Source organism: Condylura cristata, unplaced genomic scaffold (assembly GCF_000260355.1).
Source record: "Condylura cristata isolate star-nosed mole 26May11 unplaced genomic scaffold, ConCri1.0 scaffold00002, whole genome shotgun sequence".
Taxonomy (NCBI): Eukaryota; Metazoa; Chordata; class Mammalia; order Eulipotyphla; family Talpidae; genus Condylura; species Condylura cristata.
Window position 1 is genome coordinate 32,848,880 of NW_004567103.1, and position 28,000 is coordinate 32,876,879.

A 28,000-nucleotide genomic window follows, 5' to 3' on the forward strand; every position below is an offset into this window, starting at 1 on the left:
TCTCTAAACAACAAAATACTACTAAAAATTTTCACTGTTAGTTTCATTAGGGTGTAATGATATAGGGAGAATGCTGCAGAAATACCACTTGACCCCCAGAGGGCGCAGGGTGGGAAGAAGCATTTAATTCCTCAGAATGGCACTATCTCCACACCAGAGAAGCTAAAGAGAATATGTAAGGAGACATAAGGCTACCTTAGAGAACTTTTGATAAGCGATGCTAATAGGCACGCAGCTGTAAACAGTTAACTCTCCCTGGGTTTTGAAGTGTAATGATTTACTCAAATTGCAGAAACCTCCTATTGTATTTCTGCCTTACTTACCTAAATAAAGTGTGTGAGAGAACAGGGGGAGAGATGTAAGGGGCAAAGAAGGGGAGAAGAGAGGAGAGACAGAGAAAGAGACCTAAAATGCTTCAGACTTTAATCCTTGTTAAAAAAACAAAACAAAACAAAAAACACAAGAATACTGCTTGAAGTCCATGAACTTGGCTAAATTATGCACTGAATTCACAGTTCTAAATGTCATGCCAAAGGCTAATGCTGTTGATTTTCCTTCAAGACAGGAAACAAAATCCAAGCACGAAATCCTCCTCTGCTCTCCCTACTATTTCAGACACATTTTACTTATCACTTAGATGTTTACTTATCATTTACATCCCTACATCACTAACACTTACCTTCTCTTCTTCCTTCCACAGTCTATGGAAGTGTTTCACATGAAAACAGCACGATATCCACTATGAAGAATTTCCCACAGATTTCATTGCCACAAGAATGTCATTCCTTTATTGAAATTAAATTATAAACACACACAATGGACAACTGCTCCTCAAAAGAGGAAGGTAAATATTGACCACTGTTTGGACAAAACTATCTTTAAAGGAAAGGCGCGAGAAGGTTCCACAGTTCGGAGTATACATCTATGAAGTCAGGCTTGTCTATATGTGTGGATCTGCAGGTGCAAGGTTTTGGATGAGGAGGCTCAAGAATGTCTCCAGATGCTTCCTCGATCTGTATGCAATCAGTCCTCCTTTGTTCGCCCACCTGTCTACTCCTATAGCGCCTTCATTCTGCACGTGGTACACCAGCTGTGGCAAATCAAGCCCTGTCTCTGGGTTTCTTCCTAAGCATTCTTTTAAGTCTACCATTCCCCCACCCATGGCCCTCAGTATGGCATGGGCAGCACACGAGTCCCACTTGAACGTGGTATCTTCTGAAAAGATGTAAATGTCAACAAGGCCTTGGACAACACAGAGGCTCTTGTATCCGGCCCCAGCTGCCCGGAATATGCCATCTCCACAGACGCGTGTCAGTGCCGCTTTGATGTTCTCCTTTTCGCTGGTGCTGATGACAGCTGAGAAGCGGTGGGAGGACTCGGCGTCTGAGCTGCTGTTTCGGGTCGCCCTGCTCGGCGCTCCGCTAGTGTTTCTTTTAGAGACGGGAGACTGAAGCGAATAGACATTGGTCCCCTTATAAGAAAGGCCCCAGTAGCACTGTCCTGCCCACCTGTGGAAAAGAAGGTTCAGTTTATAGAGGTAGGTGGTTTATTTGTTTTACTCTTGTGGCTTCAAGACAATAAAAATATATAGACATAGCATGTATTGAGCTGTCATGCCCTGACGCCTAGGAATAGGTATCAAGCAGCTAATTCATTTCTAAAAGTTATTCATATCTCTGCAGCTGCCTGTGTACGTGCAGATAAGGAGTGCTGTCCATTTTACAGCATTATCACATAAATCGAGAACACCATTAAAACATTTGTGGGATGCCGGCCTCCGGGAACATCGATAAAAACCATTAGCTCTTTTGGCATGCAAAGCTTACAGGGGAAAAAAAAGACAGCTTTCTTTGTAATCTGCAAGTCTTTTAAAATCCTTATATTTTTTGCTCATTTGATAGCTTTGTTTTTTTTGTTTGTTTGTTTGTTTGTTTTTTTTAAGATTTATTTATGCATATAGAACTGGGGTATAGGTCCAAGATACAGGGGCTGTGATAGGATTCCCCAGAGACAGATTAGGGAGCAGAACAAGCCGACTGATGAAGTACACTGCTGAGGGGAGCAATGGGCAAGACAGGAGAGGTCTGACGCGCCATGTGGGTCACCTCTGGGGCAGGGATCAAACTTATGCTGAAGTGGCTTTAGTTCCTTTAACCCACTGCACCACCAGGGAGGATGCTGGTAGCTGTTTTTTACTTTCCTCTTTGCTAGCTCTGCTTTGTCTTTAACTGCCAGAGCCCATCTTTGGCAATAGCAACCATAATAACACTGTTCATCAGAGTTTAACTGCTACATATGTTGGATAATTTACTCTCCAGGAAACTAAGACTTAGAAAACCTTGGCCATATCTGCTAGTCCTTTCATTGGGTTATTTTCACATTTTGTTTTGAGTTTCTCCTAAAATTGTACAAAAGTTCAACTGACTATATAGTGATGGCATCTATCTTGTACCAGCTGTAATTAAAGATGGTGTTGACACATTCTAATACATTGGCTTCGGAGGGATTCTAAAAAATGGGGAACAAGATTGCTAAATTTCAAATGCAGAACTCTGATTTCACCAGGAGAGATTTCTTCTAAAAGTTTCTACTAGCATGCATCTAGCCTTAAATGAAATTTTGCAAAATCTAGGGCTAGATATAGAAGTAACTTTAATTCAGACATACAGACTTGTAGTACGAATACTCTATGTGGAATCACTGAATGTCATGTGGAGTGACAGTCCTGGCAATCAGCAGAGCTGAGGTCATGAACTCCAACCACGAGATACCAAAAATGTCATCTTTTACCTGAGGGTGTTTGGGTCTTGTGATACGAAAGGTTGGTTGATGACTCCCATCAGAGGCACACCTGTCTGTAGTTCATAGACTCCAATTAAAATGGTGACACATTGGAGTCCACTGGGGAAGATTCCTTGGTTGGATTTAATGTCAGCAGAACCTTTTATATACTGATATGTTGAATCTAAAAAATAGAGCAAATTTGTTTGTATTCAGGTAATGTTTAGTTAAAAGATGATGAATACATCTATAAATTGTCCTATAATTACTTCTGTCATTTACTAATTTACTATGGTCTGATTACTGTTTTCCCCATCACCCCCAAGTTTTTCCTCTTCAACTCCACCCCCCCCCCACACACACACATACACACATGATGCTATTAGTAAGAGTGACCTCTGGTAGATACTTTATGCATGGGAGGGAACGCGCATAAATGAAGCTAGTGCCTTATAAAAGAGGTTCCAGAAAATCCCTAGGCCCTTCAACCAAGCGAGAACACAGCCAATGTTGTTTTAGAAGCAATGCTTCTAAACCTGGAAGAAATCCCTCACCTACTCATTTTGGTAACTTGATCTTGGATTTCCCAGCCTCCAGAACTGTGGGAAATAAATTTCTGTTGTTTATGCATCACAAGTCTGGGACATTTTATTATAGAAGCTTTATGGACTACGATAGTGACCAAGCAGGTTTTATCTTTGGGGCTTAGTATAACAAATTGTTATTTGACTGCTTGTACTTCACATTGAAGCTGCTAGTATTTCATTTTCCTGATTATATGGGAACTCTTGAAGGGAGAGGACATGTTTGCCATTCCAGTAGCATCTAGCATCACATCTTACAGATAATTAGCACTCAAATATTCACCACATGTCAAGAGTGTCTAAGGACCCAAGATAACTGGTAAGATTCTTTAGATCTCTTACTTATCAGAGGACAAGTCCAAAGTGGGTGGAAAAGTTTTTTTCCAGAAATGTGTCAGGACTTGATTACTTTTTTGTCCCTTCTGATAAGGAGGAAAGAAACAATGATGGCAGCACAAGAAGAATAAATTGAGTGGTGTTCTTGTGACAAAAAAAAAAGCCATGGAGCAAGGCTTTTCCCTCAGTGATGACTACAGACATATAGTGACTTAGTACTCAGTTAACCAAGTGCCAGGCCAAAGTTGTGTGGTTGACAGAAATCATTTCAGGATAGAAACAACAAAGAGATCTCTCTGTTCCTCAAAATTTACCTGATTTTGATTTAAGTGATAAAAATTTGAGGAAAGATTCTTATTTTGTATATGTAACCCATGGGTTGAATGTTCCAGTGATCTCTGATTTATGGCACTTCTTTAACATTGTGTTAATGTGTTTGCAGTGGGGAGGAGTCTGCCTATTCAGTGTAAGGAATGGCCCATGTATTGGGCAGAAAATATAAGGCAGATGGGAAAGAAAATAGAAAAAAAATGTTTGAAAAGTAATACCTAAAGCATTGTGTTAATTGCACTGTTGAGATGAGGCTTACACTTTTAAAACCATGAGCTACAGTTTATGGTTCTACCATAATGTTGAATTTTAATGATATAATAACACTAATAATGGTGAGTTTTTACACAGGGCTCACAAACTCATTAATGAGACACATGCAGGCTATTTTGCGTGACCTGGTTGGTGGTTTTGATTGTTTGCTCGGTGACTGAATTAGTAGCCAGAGGTTAACAACTAGGAGATCTCATTTTTAAAAACCTATATTCTGGCTTCTTAAAAAAAAAATCTCAACTTCTGGCCCTACTCCCATGTAGTAGCAATCTGCTGCAGCTGAGTACTTCTTCCTGGCATGTGCGCTCAATTAGTCCTAAGTGCCACCATTTCTTTTTTCGCTCGTATCTACCAGCCTGGCCCCTGGCGTCTTAAGGATGAGCTAATTTAGCTTTGTAGGTGTGCCTTGTCAGAGACTAGCTTCAACTTTTGAGGTGTCTGGAGGCAGCACAGGCAGGACCCTAAGATGGGAAGGCATCGGCGAGCAGAGATTCCAAAAGGGGAGACAGGAGCAGGTGCGAGGAAGACACGGGAGTCAGGATAGGGTGCAAGTCTTCCTGCTATCCCTTCAGCAGGTCTTTATACTGTGTAGCAAGTAGTTAATTGTAATAATGCATAGGGCAAGTTAATGAGATATCTCCATAAAACATTCTCAAGACAAGGGGAAAAAGCATTCTTGTCTTAACAATTTATGGTATAATAGATTATACGTTTTGTGATAGTTATCATGTATACAGCTGTCTAGTTATCACTCAAAGGAAGAGGGGTCTGGGAAAGGGTGAGCTTGTTAGCAAAAGGTTGTTAGGGTCTTGGGATAGTAATAAATTGTGTTAGCAGTGTTGTCAGTGATTGTCTAAAGAAAAGCTAGTGGCTAATTTAAGGCTAGCAGAGAGTAGTTAGTGCTTGTTTTAAAAAGGAGTAAATTAAGAGAAAGTTGTACAGTTGTATATCAAACAACACCTGCGTAGTCAAGGTTAAAATTTGTCCATTATGCCCTGGGAGCCTTATCTGAGGTTTGATTTTTTATTTAAAGAAACCAAGGAAGCTTCCCAGGAGTTTTTATGTCCTGGGGTCTTATTTCTCCTGGGGCTTGCCTTTTGTCTCAAGAGACAGAGGAATTTCTCCTCCTGGGGCAGCTTGCCTGTGTGGCTAAGACAACCCAGTTATAAACTGAACGTTGCTCAGAATATTTTGATATTATGTTTATACAAAAAAGGGAGGTCATAACATAAGTTTAGCAGTGGACAGTCTGATTTTTCAGAACTTAGCCCGATCCACCCGGAATCTGTCAGACGATGGACGTTGCATAGCTTGTGTCAGTTCCTGATTATGGATATGTGTTCATTTGCTCACATATACACCCACTATAGCTATGCATCCATCAATAACAACAGCCTAAAACACACATCTCAATTCTTCATTTAACAATCAATTTTTGAAAGTTTTTCCAGGACAGTTAAACAATATTCTAAGGAATTTTTACTTTTGCATTCCCTAACATAAGGACTACTGATAAGAACAAACAAACAAAATACATTCTCTTATATTCACCTATCGGATCCACCCAGATTCCCAAAATGTCCTGTGGAATGTTGATTTCTATGGAATCCAGAGTTGGGTCAGTGTAGGCAACGTCCTGATGAACGACCTTGGCTAAAGCTTCAGAAGCCACCTTGTTACCATTGAGGACCTTGCTAAGAAGCGCCACAGTTTCTTCCTCTGTTGGACACAGCCTCAAGATAACCTTTTCCCCTAAAATAAAGACAAACTGAGATTTATTACATTTCAAGTGTTTTGGGGAGAAATACCTAGAGGGGGGTAGGGCAGCAAACACTGTACAAAGTTTATCTGTACCTGAATGTTATTGAAAATAGTAAGATTTATCAGCACATGGAAGTGCTTTTACCTCCTCTCATTCTGCTTTCAACTGAAAATTTCTACTTAGTATGGTAAAATAAAAAGATGAACCCTACCTTCAAATACAGTCAAACTGTTTGACTCTAAATGATGTGTACACAAACAGCTCTTCTCTGAACTTGATAGCTATCAGGACATCGGCAAAGCAGCTTCTCCAAGTAAAGCCACAATTTACCAAGTCCAGGTGTTTAAACATCACTTTAGCCATGCTGCTTAGAACCTTTGTCAATCTGGTTTCTGGTCCCCAACACAAGTGAGAAAAAGGATAACAAAAAATGGCAAACTAAGAACAACTAAAAGTGATAGAAAATACAAACTGTTTAAATTAAGAAAGCATGCCACTTTGGGGCACACACTTGCTCTTTACCCCAAGGACCAGTAGCATCTGCCTATGTCAGAGCTTGTTAAGGATTCAGAACTCCCAGCCCCATCCAGACCTGGGTTTTAACAAGTGCTGCAAGTAATTCAGATGATTCTTAAAGCTTGAGGAGAATGTGAATCTATTGCCAGGATAACTCTGAACCTGTCCATGTTTAAACTTTACTGTTTTACTACTTAACACAAACCCAAACTAAAAATAATTTTTTCTCTGAAAAGAATCTGAAAGATTTTGATATTTTTTTTTTCTGTATCACAGGGAACATGGAAGTCCACCAAAAAAAGAGAATTTATCCCATAGGAAATTGATTAAATAAGACTTAAAATTTAGTATTAAAAGGAAACTTTTAGTTATTAGCACAAGTCCCTTTACAGAGGTTTTGAATCCAGAAGTGATAAGGTGATTTGCTCAAGATCACACAGTATTTCAGCAAAAGAACCTCCTCCACATTCTCAGCCAAAGCCCATGGACTCCTGAGGGGGCAGGATCAAGACCTTGGTCCTGAAATTGTACAATTATAAAGACATGAAGCTTTCTGGGGCATCTATAATATGTTAGACTCCTAAAAGGCTCTTCTCAAAGGCTACTATATATATTATTTAAATGCGACTAATTTACATCTAAAATAATACATGTAGGCTTGTTACATATCTCTAAGACATGTCATCTCTCTAACATAATTTTGAGGTATTGAATAAAGTTCAATGTTCAAATATGTTATGTTGTTTATATGAAAGGCTTCCAAACATCCATTTGAAAATTAGAATACCATATAACCAAATTACAAAAATATATTAAGATTCTTTAACTTACCCAAGTCATTAGTAAACTCATTGGATTCTTCCCCAAAAATTTTGTTCCCCAAACCTGGAAACTGAATGATTCACAATGTGACAAAAACAGCAACAAAGCCCTAGCTAGATATTCATTCTAAACAGACTTCCATTTATATTTCAAATAGCACAATTAGACTGAAATACAGAAATTTGCAGTTCTAGAAATTAATTCAAAGCTAACAATCAAGTCATTTTTTGTTCCCTGTTCTTTCCTGTTATTTTCCCTGCTGGTATGCCCCTCTAGAAAGTTCAAATCATGACAGGGGTCCAGTTGTCTTATGTCCTATTGAATCGAAAATGTACTTCTAGTTTCCTCATCTTTCTGTTGACACTAAGGAGTCACAGAGCTAGAATTTTGGCATTCTAGATCCTTTTTAAAAAGATTTATTTATGCATACAGAATTAGGGTACAGGCCAGAGGTGCAGAGACAGTGAAAGCATTCGCCAGAGACAGAGTGGGGAGCAGACCAGGCAGATGGACAAAGTATACTGCTGAGATGAGCAGCAGGCGGGTTAGGAGAGGTCTGCCCGGCAATGTGGATCACCTCCAGGGCAGGGATGGAACTCATGTTGAAGTGGCTTTAGCTTCTTAGTGCTGTGCATTAACCTGCTGTGCCACCAGGGAGTGTTCGGCATTCTAGATATTTTAACGTGGTATATACTTAGTACCCTAGTAGCTAGTACAAGTTAATACTAATGATCATGTACTTAAATTTATTACTTCAGACTAGAGAGAAGGAATTAGATAATATTAGATTTTGTTTCCATTATCACTAGTCTTCAGGTTAGGGAGGTGATACAGAAAAACAAAAGAGGAGATATTTTATTGACTAATAATTTATAGATCAATATTAAATGAAAAAGTAGAACCAAAAATCTTCTTTTACCTTTGCATGACCAGCTATATTTTGCTTCTGATTCTCTCTATAGTAAAAATATTTTTTCTATGTATAATATTCTCAAAGAACAAAAGCAAGGAAATGCTTCAAATATTTGAGGGCCATTAGCTTTAATAATGCTGGCAACTATTTGTTCTTTTTCTCTTTTACAAAACCATTCAAGTCAACAAGGACTGATACAAGCTTATGTAACAGACTGAAGCTCAGTCTGAGGCTACAGGATGGAAGGGCATGAAACAAAGATATTTTATAACCACAAACTGACTACTTTTTATCTGTTCATAAATCTTGGCATATTAGTGTGAATGAGTAATTGCCTGAATTTGTTATAGTGCTTTATGGCAAATACTAACCCATAAAAATTAATGTTGATACATTTCTAATTCAGCTGCTTATCCATCCGTTGAATCCAAACATCATCATAAGTAACAAAAATAAACTTATTCCATTGATTTATGGAAACTTGGCATTATAGAACATTAAAAATATATAGTTTGTAGAGATTTCAAGATATCATTTGTTCTCTTCCTGCCTGCAATCAAGATTATGCTTAAAACATTCTAAATAATTCTCAGTATTTTGTAGAAACTACTTTCCAGTATTTTATAGTGCTCCTCCTATCCCCCCAAGTCTGAAGAGAATGTAGTTATTACATTATTATATAAAAGGCAGTATAATATTGCAAAGAGCACAGAAGACGACTGGTCTGACAAAAACTGACCCTGCCGTTCACTCGCTGTGCAACCTTTGGGAAGTGACTTAATCTCTCTGTGCTTTCTTTTTCTCACCATTACACTGCAGTAGTAATTCTTACCTCAAAAATTGTTGTGAGTTAAATAAACTATCTCTGGCTCACTTATATGTGACTTTTAGTGTTACTGTTTATTATTACTTATTATGAACAGCATTTTTTCCCTGTCAGCTTAAGGTACCTAGAATCATTGTTAGTAATAAAGTGTTCTACTATAACAATGGAGAACTTTAGGGCTTTGACACTCTACAAACCTGTAACCCAGTTAAGTATTTAATAAATGAGCACAAAAAGATGTGACTTAATAGTCCAGTTAAAAAAAAAAACAGTATGTTCTCATTTCTGTTGAAATAAATTATACATGTTAATACATACACTCAGAGTATGAAAACATTCTGATAATATTTAGCAAAATGTAGCTGTGATTTTCTCTAGTGATGGGAGGAGGATTTTTATGTTGCTTTATTTTTCAGAAAACAAGTATTAAATGAAAAATTCTGTACTGGCTATTTCAAATGCTTCTCTCTAGCAGTTAGATATGTGAGCTATTTCCTTACCTGCTTTTCTGTATTTGTTTTTTCCTGTGGTGAATATTTTAGTAATACAGTTCAAGTAAAGGAGAAATCCTAAGTTGTTAATGAATCTAAGGTCTGAGCGTTTGGAAGGAGGAAAAAGAAAAAGGCACACTCTTCTGTCAGTGGGAGAAAACTATAGGAGCAAACCGCTTGGCTGTGACCTTTCTTACCTTGTTCTCCATATTCTGTTTTATAACTTCCTGCACCAGTACATCAGCCAGGGTCTTGAAATCAACTGTGAATTTCTTGTTCTTTTCTCCCTCTTTCTTCTCCTCTATGAGCAACTGGAAGAGGGCTTCCTGCTGTCTGCATGCCCGGGCAATGTTGGCAGCTCTCTCAGAAACACAGAGCAGCTCTCGAAGGATATCTGACATCTCGGGACCTTGCTTTTCAGTTACAGCTGCTAGTGGAAAGGGAGGCACCCACCCTCTGGGCGTCAGCTGGAAAAGTACAAGAATGTGAAAGAGAAAGCAGTTCAGAGAGTGATGTCAGGGTGCCTCCAGCACTACTCACAACCCATCTGGCACTCAAATTGGTCAGCCTGGTTGAACAGCTAGTATATATCACGGCCACATCCTCAGTGTGGAAGAAAGACTATTGAAAATTTGAAAGTTACAAAAGTATCTTCAAAAATACTTGGGGTCTCAAAATCCATTATACCAAGAACTGGATTCTCAGTGAAGGAAAACACTTGAAAGAGAATATATTATTTAAAAAAAAAAAATCCCCAGACAGGCAAGCAGATGGACACATGGCACAATGCTAAAGAAAAGCCAAATTCTTGCATTGACCTTAGAATGTATGATCACTGGCTGAGTGGCAGTACTGAATCACTGCTCTTTTTTCCATCCGGGAGGGGAAAGGGTAAAAGTGAGAAAGGATTTACTCTATCAATCCTGGGCCAACTTTCCACAGAAAACACCACCACACCAGCAATTCTGTTATGCCCTGCAAGTGTCTGAGGCAACTTGTGGGCCAGCAGCCCAAGTGATCTGCCAGCCACTCTATCCCCTAAAAAAAGTCCCACTACGTGTGTTGCTGTTCTACCAAGTAATGTTTAAATAATAAAATGCTGTAGAATATCAACTTGTTGGGGTTTGGAAAAGTCCCAGTGTTACACCATCATACCATGATATACATTTTCAGTCTCCCTTGCTTCTGATATTTTAAAAATAGTACCAACATTTTATGGAAAGCTTTAATAATCCTTCTCTTAGTATCATGAAGAATATCAGGCTTGTTTTATAGTCAAGGGAGCTGAAGCTTAGGGAAATTAAGTAACTTCTTCACGGTTACACAAGACCAAACGGCAGGACTCAGGATGGGTCTTACCCAGAAACCGATGATCTTTATTACCATATTTTACAGTACTTCTCTTTAAAAAGTTCCCCTTCATGGACTCTGGGAGGCTGAGCTAGTACATCTTTAAAGATGTAAACACAATGGAGTTATTTGTGAATTGTCATAGTTGGTTTGTCTAAAACAAATTTGTTAAATAATATCTTAAGATTTATGGATGAACCATAATCAACTAGGGTCTTGAAATCAACTGGGATAGTATGTTCAACCTCAAAAGTAATCAAGGGGGAGTGATTAAAAACAAATCATCCTACTTCACTATTAGAGAAGGTTGTTTTGTAGGGCTTAGTGAAGCAATATTGCATTATAACATTGTGTGTCAGGTGTGAATCATTATAAGCCAACATGTGTATATGCTATATTAAGCTACCTGCTAAAATTACCTATCCCTCATTATGCTGTTGGCCTTTTCTCCAAATTTATCTATACCTCCTCCCTACTTCCATTCTGGTTATCACTAATTTGGAATTCTAGTGTAAATATTGTTTCAGCTTTATTTAGTTCGCTCATTTGTTTTGCTTTTTTAGATACCATGTTTATGTATGAGTGAAAGCATACAGTGTTTGTAATTCTCCATTTGGCTTGTTTCATTAAACATAATACCCTCTAGGTCCATTCATGTTTTAGAAATAGGATGTCATAAATTTTTGTAGCTGGAAAGTATTCCATTGTGTATATATGCCACGTCTTCTTTATCAATCATCTGTCGATGAGCACTTAGGTGAAACATATGCTCATACTCTTTTAACAGGTGTGTAAGCAAAAGGGGGTTTCTAAGGATGAGTCAAGAAAATATATTAAGATTCCAAGAGATGTCACCACCATTTAGCTAGTAACTTTAGCCTTGCTTTAATTTGTATTATGAAAGTCAGGGCTGTGGCCCTCCCTGGAGGCGCAGCGGGTTAGGACGCAGTACTGCAAGCTGGCCACAGCTGCCTCAGCAGTGTGAGTTTGACCCCTGGCCCCGGAGGTGATCTACTTGGCACGGCAGACCTCTCCTGACCTGCCTGCTGCTCTCCTCGGCAGTGTACTTCATGGATCTGCCTGTTCTGCTCCCCACTCTGTCTCTGGTGAAGCCTCTCACTACCCCTGCACCTCTGGCCTGTACCCCAGTTCTGTATGAATAAATAAATCTTTTAAAAAAGTCAGAGTTGTGTGAAAATATTTCTTCACAAGAAGAATTAATGTTATTTATAATAGCGAGAAGTTGAAAATAATTTCAAACACTAAAATGTAATATAGACTACTATGTGGTCATTAAAATCATGTTTTTCATCACCTCTTATCAGACAAATGCAAATAAAAACAATGACAATGCATCCCAACCCTGCGAAAATGGCTGTTACCCAAAAGAGAAGAAACAAGAAAGAAACTTTATATATTGTTGGTGGGATGTAAATTGGTGCCACAATTATGGGTGCAGTATGGAGATTACACAGAGTAAAAACAAATTCTATACAAACCAGTTAGTCCAATTGTGGATATTTATCCCCCAAATACAAAAATTAATTAAAGATGTATATGCACCCTCCATGTTCACTGCAGGACTATTTACAATAGTCAAGGACAGTAAACAACCTAAGTGTCTACTGACTACTGGAGAAAGAGGATGTGATACAAATACACAGTGGAATACTATCCAGCTATAAAAAGGAATGAAATGCTTCCATTCACAATCACATGAATGGACCTAGAGGTTATCATTCTTAGTGAGTAGGTCAGGCAGAAAGACAAACATTATGTGATTCTATTTATACTATGAATATACAAAAACAAACAGATGAATTAATGAAACAAATACAAACTTCTGGACTACAAGACCAATTAATAATTACCAAAAGGAAAGGGGAGAACATGGTTGGGAAATCAGGAAAATGGAACAGTAGTATAGTAAAGGACAGAATGGTGAACTTAATTTGGTATATGTATGCTCTCAATAATGAATACCTGAAATTTATATAATGTTATAATGCAATGTTACTTCAAACACATAAAAATTATTTTTTGAAGAATATTTAATGTGAAATATGTTAATGCCAAAATGTCAGGTGGGAAAACTCCCTATGACAATATATATTGCATAATATAAAACTAATTTGTGTTAAAATATAACACAAATAGATGTATATATTATGGTTTATATACAATGTATACAAATATATAAATTATATATAAACTATGTACATTATATAGATGGATAGAGAATGATCGAAAGGCTAGTAGGTAATGTTTCAATGATAAACAGGTATTTAAAGGTAATTATTACTGAGTACTGGAATTGTGGGTATTATTTCATTATGCTTTTCTAAAATTCTCAAATGTTCTACAAAAATATTACTTTAGAACTAGAAGTGACATTTTAAAATATCGTGGGATAATTAAGCAAATATCACTCAATCCTGAAAACAGCTGCCCAAAGTGGTACACATGTAGCTAAGAATGGTATAGATAATCAAGTCAAAAGTGGAAACACCTGCCTAAATGCTTTTTCTTTCAGGAATGAATGATACAGTCAAAGATTCAGTTTGATTGCATTGAACCTAAACACTAAGAACAGTTATAGTAGTAAAGCTGAAGGAATTTTACTTAGAAATAACTTATGACATCTATATTCTATAAATTACATATAATATACACAAATAGGTGCATGTATTTTTTTGTATAAAGCACAAACTTCAAAAGTATATATTTGATTTTTCAATTTCTTAGCTAATTTTCTGAGATTATTATAATTGAAGGGCAAAGAATTAATGAATGAACCCGTAGTATCTAATAGCTTTTTATCTTAAAAACAGCATGAAGATTTAAGGATTTCAAAGTTTTCTAGATAATGATTACTACATTTTTCTAAAAACCAATCAAATTTTATTCCTTGAGCACAGCAACGTAACCACAGAGAAAGAAGTATCAGCTCTAAACTGCTGCTCTAAACTAATTAACAGGGATACAGATTTTAGAAATTCACCACAACAAAAATCAGATTTTTCAGTTTCAAAGTTTTCCAGAGTTCAACCATAAATACCCTTTATTCTGACCTTTGGAAACAATGTTGGGTTTTGTCAAACCCCAGGTTGACCATCCAAGTTGAGTTTAGGACTAAGCTTTCTCCAGCCACTCTAACAGAATCCAGCATGTCAACTATTTACCTACCCGCCCCCCCCCCCCCCCGCCCCAGGTTCCTCATTCCCTAAAACAATCTCTCTCAGCTGTCACCATCTACAAACAAGACTTTCTAGTTAAGCTATACACCTAGAAGGTGGTTTTCCAGCTGAAGAGACTGTTCAGGACAATTCCTCCTAATTAATCAAATTACTGTCCTCTCTGTAGCCGTTTCTTTTCCTCCATCTGTTCTCAATTCATTTCACTCAGCCACAACCCTGAGGGAGTGAGGGAGTACTAGACAATTTATCATTTTAAGTGACTCACCTTGAAATAACTCGTCTATGGGGAAACCAGGGTACATGCAACGTCGCATTCTTCAGATTTATCAGTAGCTCTTAAAGATAATTATCTTTCAGATTATTTCCATAACTATTCATACACTCATTACTATACCTAAGTTAATTTTATTTAAACATTTCAAATGCTTTAAATGAGAATTATTATAGAATCACAATTAGTATGTTTTGACATGGAGCATAAAACAATCTTGAATGTGGAGGAAATTCCTTTTAATTAGTATTGCTTAGTAGACCTTCTGAAAACCACCTATCTCCAATTACCCAAGGTGCCTACTAGATTCCTGGGCTCCATCCCAACTTATTTAATCAAAACCCCTGGTGACAGGGCCCATAAATCTGTTTTTGTTATCCTAGAAAATAACTGAACGCTGAGATTTAACAGCTGCTATTCTTCAAGATGATTACTCTTCTGTAATACTGTGCTGGCAGTTTCAGTGGGACTGGCATTGGTGGCAGATATTTTGGTGAAATATGTAGATGCAGTAGTTCTGGATCAGTTAACCTGCTGATAGCAAAAGCTAACAATATTAGGTGATGACCATACGCCAGGTGTCCTTGTAAGTGCCATACAGATATTAAATTTGATAATATAATCATCATGCTATCCTATGAAGTAAATGCTGCTATGTCCTTTTTATAGATAAAGGAACTGAACCAAAGTAGGTTATAAGTCATTTGCAAAATCACACATCTAGGAAGTGGCTGGGACAAGATTCAAGTGCAGTAAGCTTGTGGGAGCCCACTGCCAATCAGCACTCTAACCAATACAATCAGCTGTTAACTAAAGGAAGAAATGATAAATTATTATAAGGTAGATTATATAGCAAAAAGCAGAGAAACACACCCAGCTGATTTTTGTTTAATTATTAAAATATTTTAATTAACTCAACTTATCTTTCCTCAGCTTATCCTCAGTCTTATTGTAAGCCACCTTGTTGGTAATGATAAAAGCTCCTCCATCATGTCCTGATGTCTCTCTTACAGGTGTCAGGGGTTGGAGGTTGTGGAATTCTGCTCATGCCTGATATCTGACGTATTTAGGAATTTGCTAAAGCTACTATAACAAAACAACACACTAGTACACAGTACCTAGTACACTAGGTACTGTAAACAACAGAAGTTGTCCTGGAGCTTTGTAATTCTAAGACCAAGATGATAACAGATTTTGCTTTCTTCTGAAGCCACTCTCTCCTTGGTACCTTCTTGCTGTGTTCTCATCTGGCCTTTCCTCTGCTTCAGGGATCCTTGCGACTCTCCCTCTTATGAAGACACCAGTTCCTATTGGATTGGGGCCCAACCACGTGACCCCATCATCTTAAATTACCTCTGGAAGGCCCTAAGTCCAAACACAGTCATGTTTTGAGGCACTTCTGTAAATCTGGAGGACATACAACTTAGGCCATAACACCTCTTCTGACAGAGACCTTGATAACCTTATAGAAGAAACCCAGTAATGTAGCCCTTTATCTTGTTTTCTGTCCCAAGAGTAAAAACAGGCTAGGCTCCCTTCCCCAGTTATGTGGTCGATCAGTTTAATTCTGAGAGCTTCTCACTTTAACAGTCACATGATTAGTGACACAGTTCACTGAAATAACCTTGCATAAGCCTTTGCGTCGGGATGACCTAGTTCAAATCACATTTGAAGACAGCAGGTGCAAAGTAGTTCATTTTTTTTCCATCTCAAATCAAATATACATTTATATGTTAACATAAGATTGTCTCACAATGTCTAACAGACATAATCTCTTCAGCTTTTATGAGATTTTCATATCCAGCTGAAGAAATACTTGATAATTAGAAGTCAGTTAAAAGGGGGAACTTAAGAAATTTTTTCCTAGAAACACAAACCTCTCTACGAAGAAAAAGCTCAATTTTAATTTCTGATCATGTTAGCTCATAAAAATAACAGAACTATAAAAAAATCTTTGCTGAAAATTACATATACATCAGATGGATAAACCATATGGAAAAAATACACAGGTTTTGGAACCAAGTGAAACCTGGTTCAAAACCTAGCTCTGCTATTAACAGGCTGAGTGGCACCAGGAGATTCACTCTTTCTGCAACTCTCTCCTCATTTGTCATATAAAGGAAATACTTTGGCAGGATATTGTTAAGATCAAATGGGATATATCGGGAAAGGGACTCAGCATAGGCTTTGCATATAGTAGGTAACAAATGACAGCTATGACTGTTAAATACAGCTCCACAGAAACTAGTTGCACGTCCTCACTTAAGAAAATAAGAGGTCAGCAACTTTATATGGGTCACTAAAATCTTTTCTAAAAAGTTACTAATCTGTTAAATCCAGAAGGCTGGGAGCCACTTGTAATTCTGTGAATGACCCAGAATAAAGTTCCTTTATGCAGGCCAGTTCTGACTGCTTCAGTTTCTGGGCATCTGGGTGGAAATTCTGGCTTCAGGAAGCTGCAAGACAACACTGGCTTCATGGTAGACAACACTGGCTTCATGGTAGACTATCAGTGAAGGTTTCAGTGAGCCATGATTCTGTCAAGAGAACAGTTTACAGGGATTCTTGGGTCAAAGGTGTCTGCGCTTATGTGAGAACCTGTTTGTATCAGAAGCTGACCACAGTCTTTTACTGTTCACAGTGAGAGTCCTGATGACACCAGTGAGGGCCCTCCCCGTGCAGAACTCTCTACTGAAAAAGGAGACTGGCTCAGCATTTCTGCGGGCATACCTTCTTTCTGCACAGAAGCCACTCTACTGAGTCCACATTTTTGTCCATTCTATAGTGACTCTCCCCAACCACTACCATTTATATCGTGAGTTCAGTCATCCTCTGTGGACTGGCAGCTGTTGTCTGGGTGCCTGATGGTTCTTGCTACTGGAGGAAAAGCCTGACTTCTATGAAGTACCGGAGGTGGTTGTGGGGAGGTTACAAGTGAAGTGTTTGTGGTAACCTTGCTCAAAGTGGTACAGTTTTTTTCTAGTTGAGTACGTGCTGAGGGCCTGGCCAAATATCTATCTAGCTGACATTGGTACCTTGTTCTCATCTCTTGTCCTCCATACTTAGAGCTATTTGCAGAGTTGTTTAAAGAGTGGAGGCTGCCCTGGCAGAAGGGACTGAGGACAGAAGTGGGCCCACACAAAGTATGCTGGGTGGCTAGGGTTGCTCAAAGCCTGGAGAAACCAGAATTGCTCTCCTTAGCCATCCTGCTCTCCCTATGAGATGCTCATTGCCTATGAGTTACTGAGGCCAGAGGGAAACTACGCCCACAGTAATACTAGGGATGTACAAACACAACATTTAACTTAGCTGAATCTAAATTGTCTTCCAGTTAATAAGCCTTGCTCACCTTCTGACATTTGATAGCAAATATTTCTCAGAATCCACTAATTATATATATATATATATATATATATATATATATATATATATATATGGATTTTTTTTGGTGTTATTTTACTTGATCTGTCTGTGATATTGCTGCCTCTAGACATTGACTAAATTTGCATTTTAACAGCTTATTTTCTACTCTGTCCATTTACTCCCAAGCTCTGTGCAGGTCATTGACCTTGAAAGCTTGTTTGCAGGTTCTAGCAGGGAAGCTTAGCTACTCATATATCCTCAACAAAACCTGGTCCCTCTCTGTTCAGGGAAGGCCATCCTCTCCCACCTAGCGCGCAGCTTCGGGAGGGATGCACATGGAGCGGTGAGGAAAGGGACACTCACCTAGCCAGCCAGATCAGCCGACAACCCTGGCGATCAATGGGGTGACAGATGTCACAGCCAGGTCGCCCTCACATCCTGTGCAGGTCACTAATTTGCATCTTCTGTCCTCTCTGGTAGACAAGCCAGCCTCCTGCCTTATCTATGCCTAATGTCCACTTACCCTCTCAGAATCAGCCTACGGGCAAGAAACTTGACTACATAATTCCTGAAAAAAATGTTCAGATGGGCCAATAAACACATAGAAAGAGAGTTTACTCATTTCTACAGGATACTACTGTACATCTGCTAGAATATCTATAATTAAAAAGACTGAATGTTTCAGTTTTCATGAAGTTATGAAACAATGAAAACTCAAACATTACTAATGTAAAAATTGACACAACCATTTTAGAAAACTTTTAAATTTGGTGATTTTATTTTTTTTGTTTGTTTAATTTGGTGATTTTTAAATGGCCCAGCAATTTCTCTTGTAGACATAGCCAATCTAAATTCATGCAAATATACATTAAGACATGAACGTGATATTTATGAATAGTGTAATTTTTTATATCCTAACTCTAGCAATAACCCAAATAACCATCAATTTTAAAATGGGATACTGGGCTCTCCCTGGTAGTGCAACGGGTTAATGTGCTATGAAGCTCTCCGAGCCATTGCAGCACGAGTTTGATCCCTCGTCAGGGAGCTGACCCACATGGCAAAGCAGACCTCTCCTGACCTGCCTGCTGCTCCCCTCACCAGTGTATTTCAGTACATCTGCCTGCTCTGCTCCCTACTCTGTCTCTGGCGAATCCTTTCACCCACCACACCTCTGGCCTGTACCCCAATTCTGTAAGCATAAATAAACCTTAAAAAAAAGGGGGGGATACTGTGACATAGTCACATCAGGAAATACTACACAGTAGTGAAAATGCATGAATGTGAACATATCTCACAAAAACATATTGATGGAGTGACAGAAGTCAGACACAAAAGATATGTGCTATACAGTTTATTTTATTTGAAATTCAAAACAAAGCTAACTCTTGGTGTTAAAAGTCACAATTGTGATTACATTGGAGAAGGAGAGGTTATTGATGGGAGAATATAATGGGACCATTTGGGCTCCAACATTGTTCTGGATCTACATAATTACACAGGTGGTTGACTCTCTACATTTATCTTTTGTATATTAAAAAGAAAAAAAAAAGGAGCTGTGTATGTGCAAAGAGGCGAGTCAGTTCAATAGGTTTTTTCTCTCAGAGCCATTCCAGACCCTCCTTCATCTTGGAAACCTGGGTCATGGGAGCATAGAGGCAGATCAAACTCCATCCCTGCTCTGCAGTACTCTACACATTGGCTTGCTTATCTCTGCTCTTTCTGGCAGGAGATTTAAACACATGTGGTTTCTTAACACATATCTCAGAGGTGCTCAATAAATGTTGGCTGATGAATTTCTTCTTAGCGTTGTAAATATGCATTTCATCCTTGACATATTGTTTATTGTACTTGAATTTTATTAGCCTTATCCAAGTGTTATAAGGCATGTGGGTCCATATTTATTTACATAAAAGTCTACATATATTCTGTATTCGTTTATGAAACAAACCTAAGCTGTATCTGGATGACTAGCAACTGAACCATATTTGTTGAGTGCAAGTCAGATGATGTTCCATCATCTAGTGGTGACCTAATTAAGTTAGTTGATTAAATGACCAAAAATAGTAAGATCATTTTGGTTTTGGTAGAAAAAGACATTAAATATGGGATACGTAAATCCATTTATGTAACCTTAAACTTCCTCCCTCCTTCCTAATCTTCAAATAGTGTTGACACACATACCATTTCTATTGGGTTGTCAGAAAAGTCATGACGTATTTTTTCATTGAAAAACATAGAAAAGGGCCCTCCCTGTTTTTGCAGTGGGTTGAAACACAGCACTATTGAGCTGTCCATAGCCATTGCAGCACAAATTCGATCCCCAGCCAGGGAGGTGACCCACATGGTGCAGCAGATCTCTCCTGTCTCTCCAACTGTTCCCCTCAGCAGTATATTTCAGTTGATCTGACTGTTCTGTTCCCTGCTTCGTCTGTGGTGAATCCTCTCACTCCCACACCTCTGCCCTGTATTCTAGCTCTTGTATGCATAAATAAATCTTTTTTAAAAACAGAAAAAATGTGTAATGACTTCTGACAACCTAAGTTGATTAGTCTATGTCATCCTAGATTTATTAAGGTGACTAAAGCACTATATTAGCTCATATATTTTTGTCCATGTGCGCCACTAAAAGCTATAGATCCACAAAAATGTCCTCTGTTCTTAAATTGAGCTAAACCTGTGTTTTCTAAATTATTACAATCAAAAACTAATCAGGACACATCTTTTTTTTTTTTTTAGGTTTTATTTATTTATGCCCACAGAACTGGGGTACAGGCCAGAGGCTCAGGGGTGGTGAGAGGATTCACCAGAGACAGAGTGGGGAGCAGAACAGGCAGATCGACGAAGTACACTGCTAGGGGAACAGCGGGCGGGTCAGGAGAGGTCTGCCGCGCCATGTGGTCACCTCCGGGACCAGCAGGGATTGAACTTATGCTGAAGTGGCTTTAGCTTCTTAGTGCTGTGCTTTAACCCACTGCGCCACTAGGGAGGGCCCCGGGACACATCTTAAAAAGAGAAAATTTGCTTTTCTTTTGGTGATAATGATTCAATATATTTGAGTTGAGGAAAAAATGTTCTTAATGATTTTTATATAACAATTTAGGGACATACCAGATGCAAGAGTCAGCTCTGTCTCTCACTGATACCTTAGGAGCAGAATATGGAATCCCATAGCTACTGCAGCTGAGAATGTGGACCTTCACCTACTAAATCAACTTAATTTGCCCTTTTGTAACAAAAATGAAGTTTTAGGAAAAAAACACTTAGTTGATCACATCTATATATTCCATATTAGCATACTACTTGCAAGAGGTATGTACTTCAAAGATTTCTCAGACTCATTTGAAAACTATAAAAAAGTATCTCACTTAGAAATACCTTTAAATTTAATAGTGATCTTTTTTAAATCCAGTTTTCCATTTAGGAACATTTTCACTAAATAGAAACTATTGCTTAGGATATATTTCTTTCAGCTATGCTCTGATACATGCTTATCATTTTGTATGTTTTTAGAACAACCATCATATGACAATGAAACCTGAAATTACATAGAATATAAAAATAGAAGCAGATTCAGTGTAACTATCTTAACTGCAGGAAAGAATATATATATATATTTATTTTTAAATGCAAATTTAGGGCCTCCCTGGCCTGGGGGTTAAGTCTCAGCATTACCACTGTGATGGCCTGAGTTCGATCCCCGGACCAGAGAGTTAACCATATAGCATAGCAGACCTATGCTGTCTGGTCCAATGTTCCCCTTAGCAGTATATTTCAGTAGATCTGCTCCCTACTCTGTCTCTGGTGAAGCCTCTCCACACCCTCATCTCTGGCCTATACCCCAGTTCTTTTATGCAAAAATAAATAAATAAAATATTTTTAAATGCAAATTTAAGGCATAATTCAAAGCAGAAAGAAGAGATGCATGTGTTGTAGAAAGAACTCTTGCCATAGAATATTACTTTTAATTTGATCATTAGTAATCAGAGTCTAGAGTCTTGTTACTCCCAATATATTTTGAATGTTTGCTTTTGAATATAACATCTTTTAGTTATTCTATCTTCTGAATGTTTTCAACACTTACTCTTGGCATCTACTCACTTGACATTTGCCTTTTACCGTCTATGTGGGCAAAGAGTAGGTGTGTGGTACAGAATGCCCATTGTTTTGGCCACTGGAGAACTGGTTCTTAGACTCTGTTTTGCTTTTACCCAACCTGGTGTGACTTAAGCTCGTAGGAACATAAAAAAGGAAAAGAAAGGAGAGAGAAGACATGTTAGAGACCTTAATTTCTCTTCCTAAACCTCAGTTCCAAACTTCCTGTATTTTAGATCTTTTTTCCATATGAAACAGGTTGAAGGAATATTCTATCTTAAAAAGAAATTCTTGTCTATGTTATTACAACATAGACAAAACTTAAAGACTATATGCTGTAAAGTGAAACAAACCAAATTCAAAAGAACAGATGTTGTCTAATTCTCCTTATATGGAGTATTCAGAATGCTCTAAATCACAGAGGCAGAAATAATAGTGGTTCCCACCACTTAGTTATTGTTGAGTGGATACAAAGCTTCAGTTTGGGGTCATGAAAAAGCTCTAGAAATGGATGGTGATGGTGGCTGTAAAAACAGGAATGTACTAAGTACTCAAAACAACTTTACACCCAAAAATTGGTTAAAATGCTAAATTTTATATTAATAAATTTCACTATAACTTTTAAAAGTAAAACTTCAAATTTCAGGTTAAAAACCACAGATGTTCTGAAAACCACTAATATATATCATTTGTCTAGTGCATAATAAATGTTTACTGAATTTTTAAAAAGTTGGGACAGGAGGATGAAATTCAGAATGAGAGAAGTTCAGGCACTAAGCTATTTGTCTCGAAGTTGATTCTACACAGTAATCAAATTGGGTTTTAATACTTAGACTATTCACATATGGGGCTTGTGGTTTGAGTGAAATATTACTGAACATTATGAACAGGGCCAAAAGCCCTCACCAATTCACCCCATGGGGTACTGTAGCTCTCTAATAGGCTGTAAATTCCTTAAGAATAGAATATATATATATTTTCCATCTCCTCATGACACACAGTGGGAGTTCTGTACTTTGTCTGATTTTCATTCCATTAGAGATAAACATGTTTAAAAGGATTTTCTTGCACCAAAATTAATCCTTCATAAGGGGTCCTTCATAAGGCAAATTTTAGGATTATAACTGTTAGAAAACATGATGGAAAGGAGTATTTAACAGAAATTTTTAGAAGATGGTTGTTATTATTTGTTCTTTAATAACAAATCAATTACTTATAATTAGTAAAATATAATTCCTGAATACTATAGTAAAAAAGTAAAGGTCTTAGATGATATTATATGTAATTTTGGCAGACTGAGGTTAGCAGTATATACCTTATTCTAGTTATTTCTACTTTCTGTAGGCAAATGTTTATTTATTTATTTTTTTAAAGATTTATTTATTCATATAGAACTGCGGTACAGGCCAGAGATGTGGAGGGTGAGAGGATTCACCAGAGACAGAGCAGGGAGCAGAACAGGCAGATCAACGAAGTACACTGCTGAGGGGAGCAGCGGGTGGGTCAGGAGAGGAGAGGTCTGCCATGCCATGTGGTCACCTCCCGGGCAGGCAGGAATCGAACTCATGCAGAAGTGGCTTAAGTTTCTCAGTGCTGTGCTTTAACCCGCTGCGCCACAAGGGAGGGCCGCAAATGTTTATTTTTAACATTTACAAATGTTGAACAGAACAAAATGGTATAACAACTGCCTTTAAAGTAACGCAAACTCATAACAAATATTTATAATATCATTTACTTGAAAAGTTCAAAGTTCAAGGGCCTCCCTGGTAGCCAGGAGTTAAGTCTCAGCTCTATCTCCACGTTGGCCTGAGTTCTATCCCTGGCCAGGGAGCTAACCCATATATGCCACAGCAGACCTTTCCAGTCTCACCTGCTGCTTCCCTCAGCAGTGTATTTCAGTAGATCTTCCTGGTCTGCTCCCTACTCTATCTTTGACAAATCCTCTCAACTCCTGCCCCTCTGGTATGTACCCCAGTTCTTCTACACATAAATGAATAAATAAAACTTCAAAGACCACTTATGTGCCACATAACAATGTTTTGATCATAGATGGATCATAGATGTGGCCCTAGTATATAGCTTGGCTGTATACCATCTAGCTTCATGTAAGTAAATTCTATGACATTCACATAATGACAAATTCACCTAATGAGAGTTCTCAAAATAAATCACCCACCCTAAGTAATGTATGATTATACTGTAAAGATATAGATGGTTTAGTAAAGCCACATTTAATATACAAATACACTAAATTTTACTGTATTCTTTCTGCTCCTGCAAGTGTAGAAAAATATCTGAAGCTGGTTTATATTAATCTTCTTGATCTGAATTTTGAAATTTCTATTCCTTCTTTCCTTGCTATTTATGAAACTTACAATCAACAATATTTATTAAAGCCTTTCATTGTTTCCAGATTAAGTAGAAATTTTATGTGATTGTTGCCAATTCCCAGGAGTTAAGGAGAAAGGTTCTCTAGAAGTTATTATGTCAGATTCACTGGGCACCTTGGTGGTGGGTGTGGTGTGGTAACATAGTTCTACAGAGGTGTAATCCTACACTTCTGAATCATGTAAGTATTGTAAGCCAATGCCACCTCAATTAAAAATCTACTGATAATGAAAAAGTATGGCATCACTGTAAATTAGGTTGTCCTTAAATGATATTAAGAGATTCCTTTGGTCATTTGAAGTCCTTTGACATTACTTATAATAACTCTTGTTAGCTTTGAAGAAAACCTACCATCTTCATTCTGTGAAAAAAGGGACAATTTTAAGTGTTTCTTAGTAAAGTTAGTAAATATATTAATATGTACTTGGATAATTAATTTAGGTTAACATACAAGCAAATAATCCAACCCACCCCCCAAAAATAGAGAAAAAATGGGGAAGGGAAAGAAACTCTGACACTTTGCATTGTGTTAACTCATATTAAAGAGTTCTTCATGGATTTATAATATTCAACTTTGTCAATTTGTTTTTATGCATAATTGACCATGATTTTTATGCCCAAGTAAAGTTCTTTACATCATAAAATCTATCCATAAGCCATTAAAAATTTCATGCTTGTTTTCCCTAACCAGGAACACAGAAGAGGTAACATGTCTATTAATATGAAAGAGAAATTATCAGGCACAATATTTTGCTATGGATTACTAGTCACAACAATTTCTGTTAAAAAATCCATTGGGGTCCTCCGTGGTAGCACAGCAGGTTAAAGCACAGCACTAAGCAGCTCAAGCCACTTCAGCTTGAGTTAGATCCCCCACCTCGAGGTGATCTCAGACCTCAGACCTCTCCTGACCCTCCCGCTGCTCCCCTCAGCAGTATATTTCATCAGTTTGCCTATGCTGCTCCCCACTCTGTCTCTGGTGAATCCTCTCACTGCCCCTGCACCTCTGGCCTGTACCTCAGTTCTGTATGCATAAATAAATAAATAAATAAAATCCACTGGAAGTTGCTCTCATAAAATTAAAGGACTTGAGTTAAAATCTCATTTACATAAAAATAACTAAATATGCAAAACTATCTGCTAAGTTCAATCACCAGAAATATGACTACAGAAGGAAAAGAAGTTTTAGCTTTCCTAAATAGGTGCCACCATCATATCAGTAAAATCACAGCTTCAATTTTATATATAGGAATGTGGACAGGTTATGTTAGCTCTTCATTCTAACAAGGGTTATTTCTCATTTGTCTTTCCCAAAGTTGATTTTTTTTAAATTTGAATTTATTTGCTCGTTGCCCTTTGACTTGATTTACCTATTTTAAGTATCTTCTTTCCATTAGAAATTCTGATTCAGCAATTCCCAAGTTCCAACCAGGGAATCATGTTAAGCCACTTCCCTACCAGTCAAGGTAATTTTTAAATTCGACTTACTTGGGAAACGCTACACTAGTCAGGAGAGTTGGGAAGCAAAATGCCGTCAACTTTGCTTTTATTTATAAACTTTAAACCAAACAAAAACACCATTGTAGAAGGTTTTATTAGCTTCATTATGAGATTCAAAATACTTTTTAAGAACATTTGTCAGGACATACATTTGGGAAAGGTTCTCATATATACCACACTCAACTTTAATAAATGAAGACACTTTTTTTTATGAACCACTCTATATAAGAAAATTACTTTCTAGGCAATTTATCTACAAGAGGAGATAGAGTAAAACAATTTATTGTTATTAGAGACAGAAATGTAAGAGGAAATAGATACCTAATAAGTAATTTTGTAATTTGTTTTAAGTTATTATAACTTAAAGCATTTTTGCTTTGTTCAAGATTACTACAAGCATAGTTATAATTTAAATTTGTAATAAGATACTTCATATCAAATGGCACAAATTCCAGCTGTAATATCCAAGAAAATGGTCATTTGGTACAAAAGTTTGAAAATAAATGACAGCTTATTCTACATCAAAAGTGAAGTGTAACTTTTATTCCTCCTACATAACCTACTTCATGACCAAGAACAACTTCAATAATAGGGTTGAAAAACAAACCACAAATAAAGTAGGTTCAAAGTAAGAATAAAAACAAATATCTGCATTGAAAAAGGAATTTTTCCTTGGCCCTAATTTCCCCCCCTTATTTTCCCTATTTTTAAAAATGAGGTCACTGAGCTAATTCGTCAAGTTAACAGTAAATCAGTGAATTATTTTCATCATTAGACTGTTGTCAGGCTGGGCAGGGTTCATTTTATCAACTTATCTAGTTTCCAAGCTCTAAAACACAGGAAAAGACCCCCCCCCCCAAGAAGTTTTTTCTAGCATGTGGGATGCATTTAAGCATTCTGTCCAAACAGCCTTAACTCACTGTCCCATTGAAGCAATGGGACATTTACATTTACAACAGTGACAAATTTCTGCTTATTCAACGCTTTAAACCTGGAAATCTCAAAAATCTCCATCCCGATTGTTTACATGTGTTCTTTGTGGATGTATGAAATATCTGGAATTTTCCTGCATGCGCTTTGTGTCTAATAGCATGCGTGACCCCATGTTACATACTGCCTTCCTAGAACTCTAGCCACACCAGCTACACACACACATCGTTACAAACCTGCCTTTCAAAATGCAGAGACTTAAAAGCAAGAAGGTATTGAATTTTCTAAATATAGTCCCGTCATGTTTATTTAACACTCATCTTAGATCACTAGCCGTGTCTAGTCGGACACTTAGAAGCATCTCTCAAAGCAGAACCAGACGTTTGACAGCTACGCCATCTACCTGTTGAACCTGGGTCGCTGCTCCCGACAACTGTCAGTCTGCTTTTTCCACTTAGAAATGCTAATGATCCTTTCCCCCCTTTTAAACCACATATAAAGCTGCTCGCTGATCTTTCGTCCCGCCCTCTCATTTCTTTCGGGTCGTTTCTGCAGAACCGAGGGAGCTGCAGGACCCGCGAGCTCCTGCGCCCCGTTGGCTGCGGCAGCTAAGCGGGCCGGGCCGTGGCAACCTCGCCGCAGCGGACAGAGGTCGTCGTAGGCCGGGGAGGGAGGCTCAGCGACCTCGAGACCCAGATTTACTCACCTGCCCCGGGGAGAGGCGTAGGGTGCGCGCTGCTCGCCCGGCGGGGGGATCGGATCCGAGCAGTGAGGGAGGTAGGGGCGCCCCGGCAAGGGGAGGTGTCAGGAGGAAAACGTATTACCTAAGCCGCGGATGCCGAGTCGAGCTGGAGGCTGCAGCCTTTCCCTCCAGAAACGGAAGAGGCGGGGGAGGAGGAGGAGGTAGAGGAGGAGGAGGAAAGCGCCGAGAGGGGGAGGAGGTGCCGGGGCGCGGGCCGCCCGCTGAAGGGCGCCGGGCGTCGGGTCGCGGGCTCAGTCCGAGGGCAAGGGGCCGGGAGCGCGGCGCAGGTCACCGAGGAGAAGGAGACAGAGGACGGCGCTCGGCTTCGCTTGGCCCTGAGCCTCAGCCCTCAGCATCCGCTAGGCCGCCACCCCTCGCCACCCCCGGGACTGCGGGCGTGTGAAGGCGCTGGGACGCCCCGCTGCTTCTGGTACTGGCGAGGGCATCCCACGCCCGCCCGAGCCGGGCGTCTGCGACGTCACAAGCAGAGAGTGATGATTCAAAAGCGGGGTGCCAGGAAGAAAAGGGCC

The 28,000-nt window shown here is 38.5% G+C and overlaps 1 protein-coding gene across 2 annotated transcripts; it reads right to left on the reverse strand.

The window, feature by feature from the left end:
• Nucleotides 1–764: 764 nt before the first annotated feature.
• On the reverse strand, nt 765–27,870 carry INPP1 (inositol polyphosphate-1-phosphatase). Of its 2 annotated transcripts, none has more exons than XM_012724759.1 (6): nt 27,553–27,870; nt 9,832–10,101; nt 7,414–7,474; nt 5,856–6,056; nt 2,791–2,965; nt 765–1,508 (listed from the first exon to the last, which is right to left on the reverse strand). In XM_012724759.1, the coding sequence occupies exons 2-6, from the start codon at nt 10,033–10,035 to the stop codon at nt 941–943; spliced, it is 1,209 nt and encodes a 402-aa protein (XP_012580213.1). In that variant the 5' UTR covers nt 10,036–10,101; nt 27,553–27,870; the 3' UTR covers nt 765–940. The 2 variants fall into 2 exon arrangements, with proteins under 2 accessions (XP_012580213.1, XP_004674900.1); XM_004674843.2 differs by having other exon boundaries at nt 27,435–27,870.
• Between the last annotated feature and the right edge of the window lie 130 nt (nt 27,871–28,000).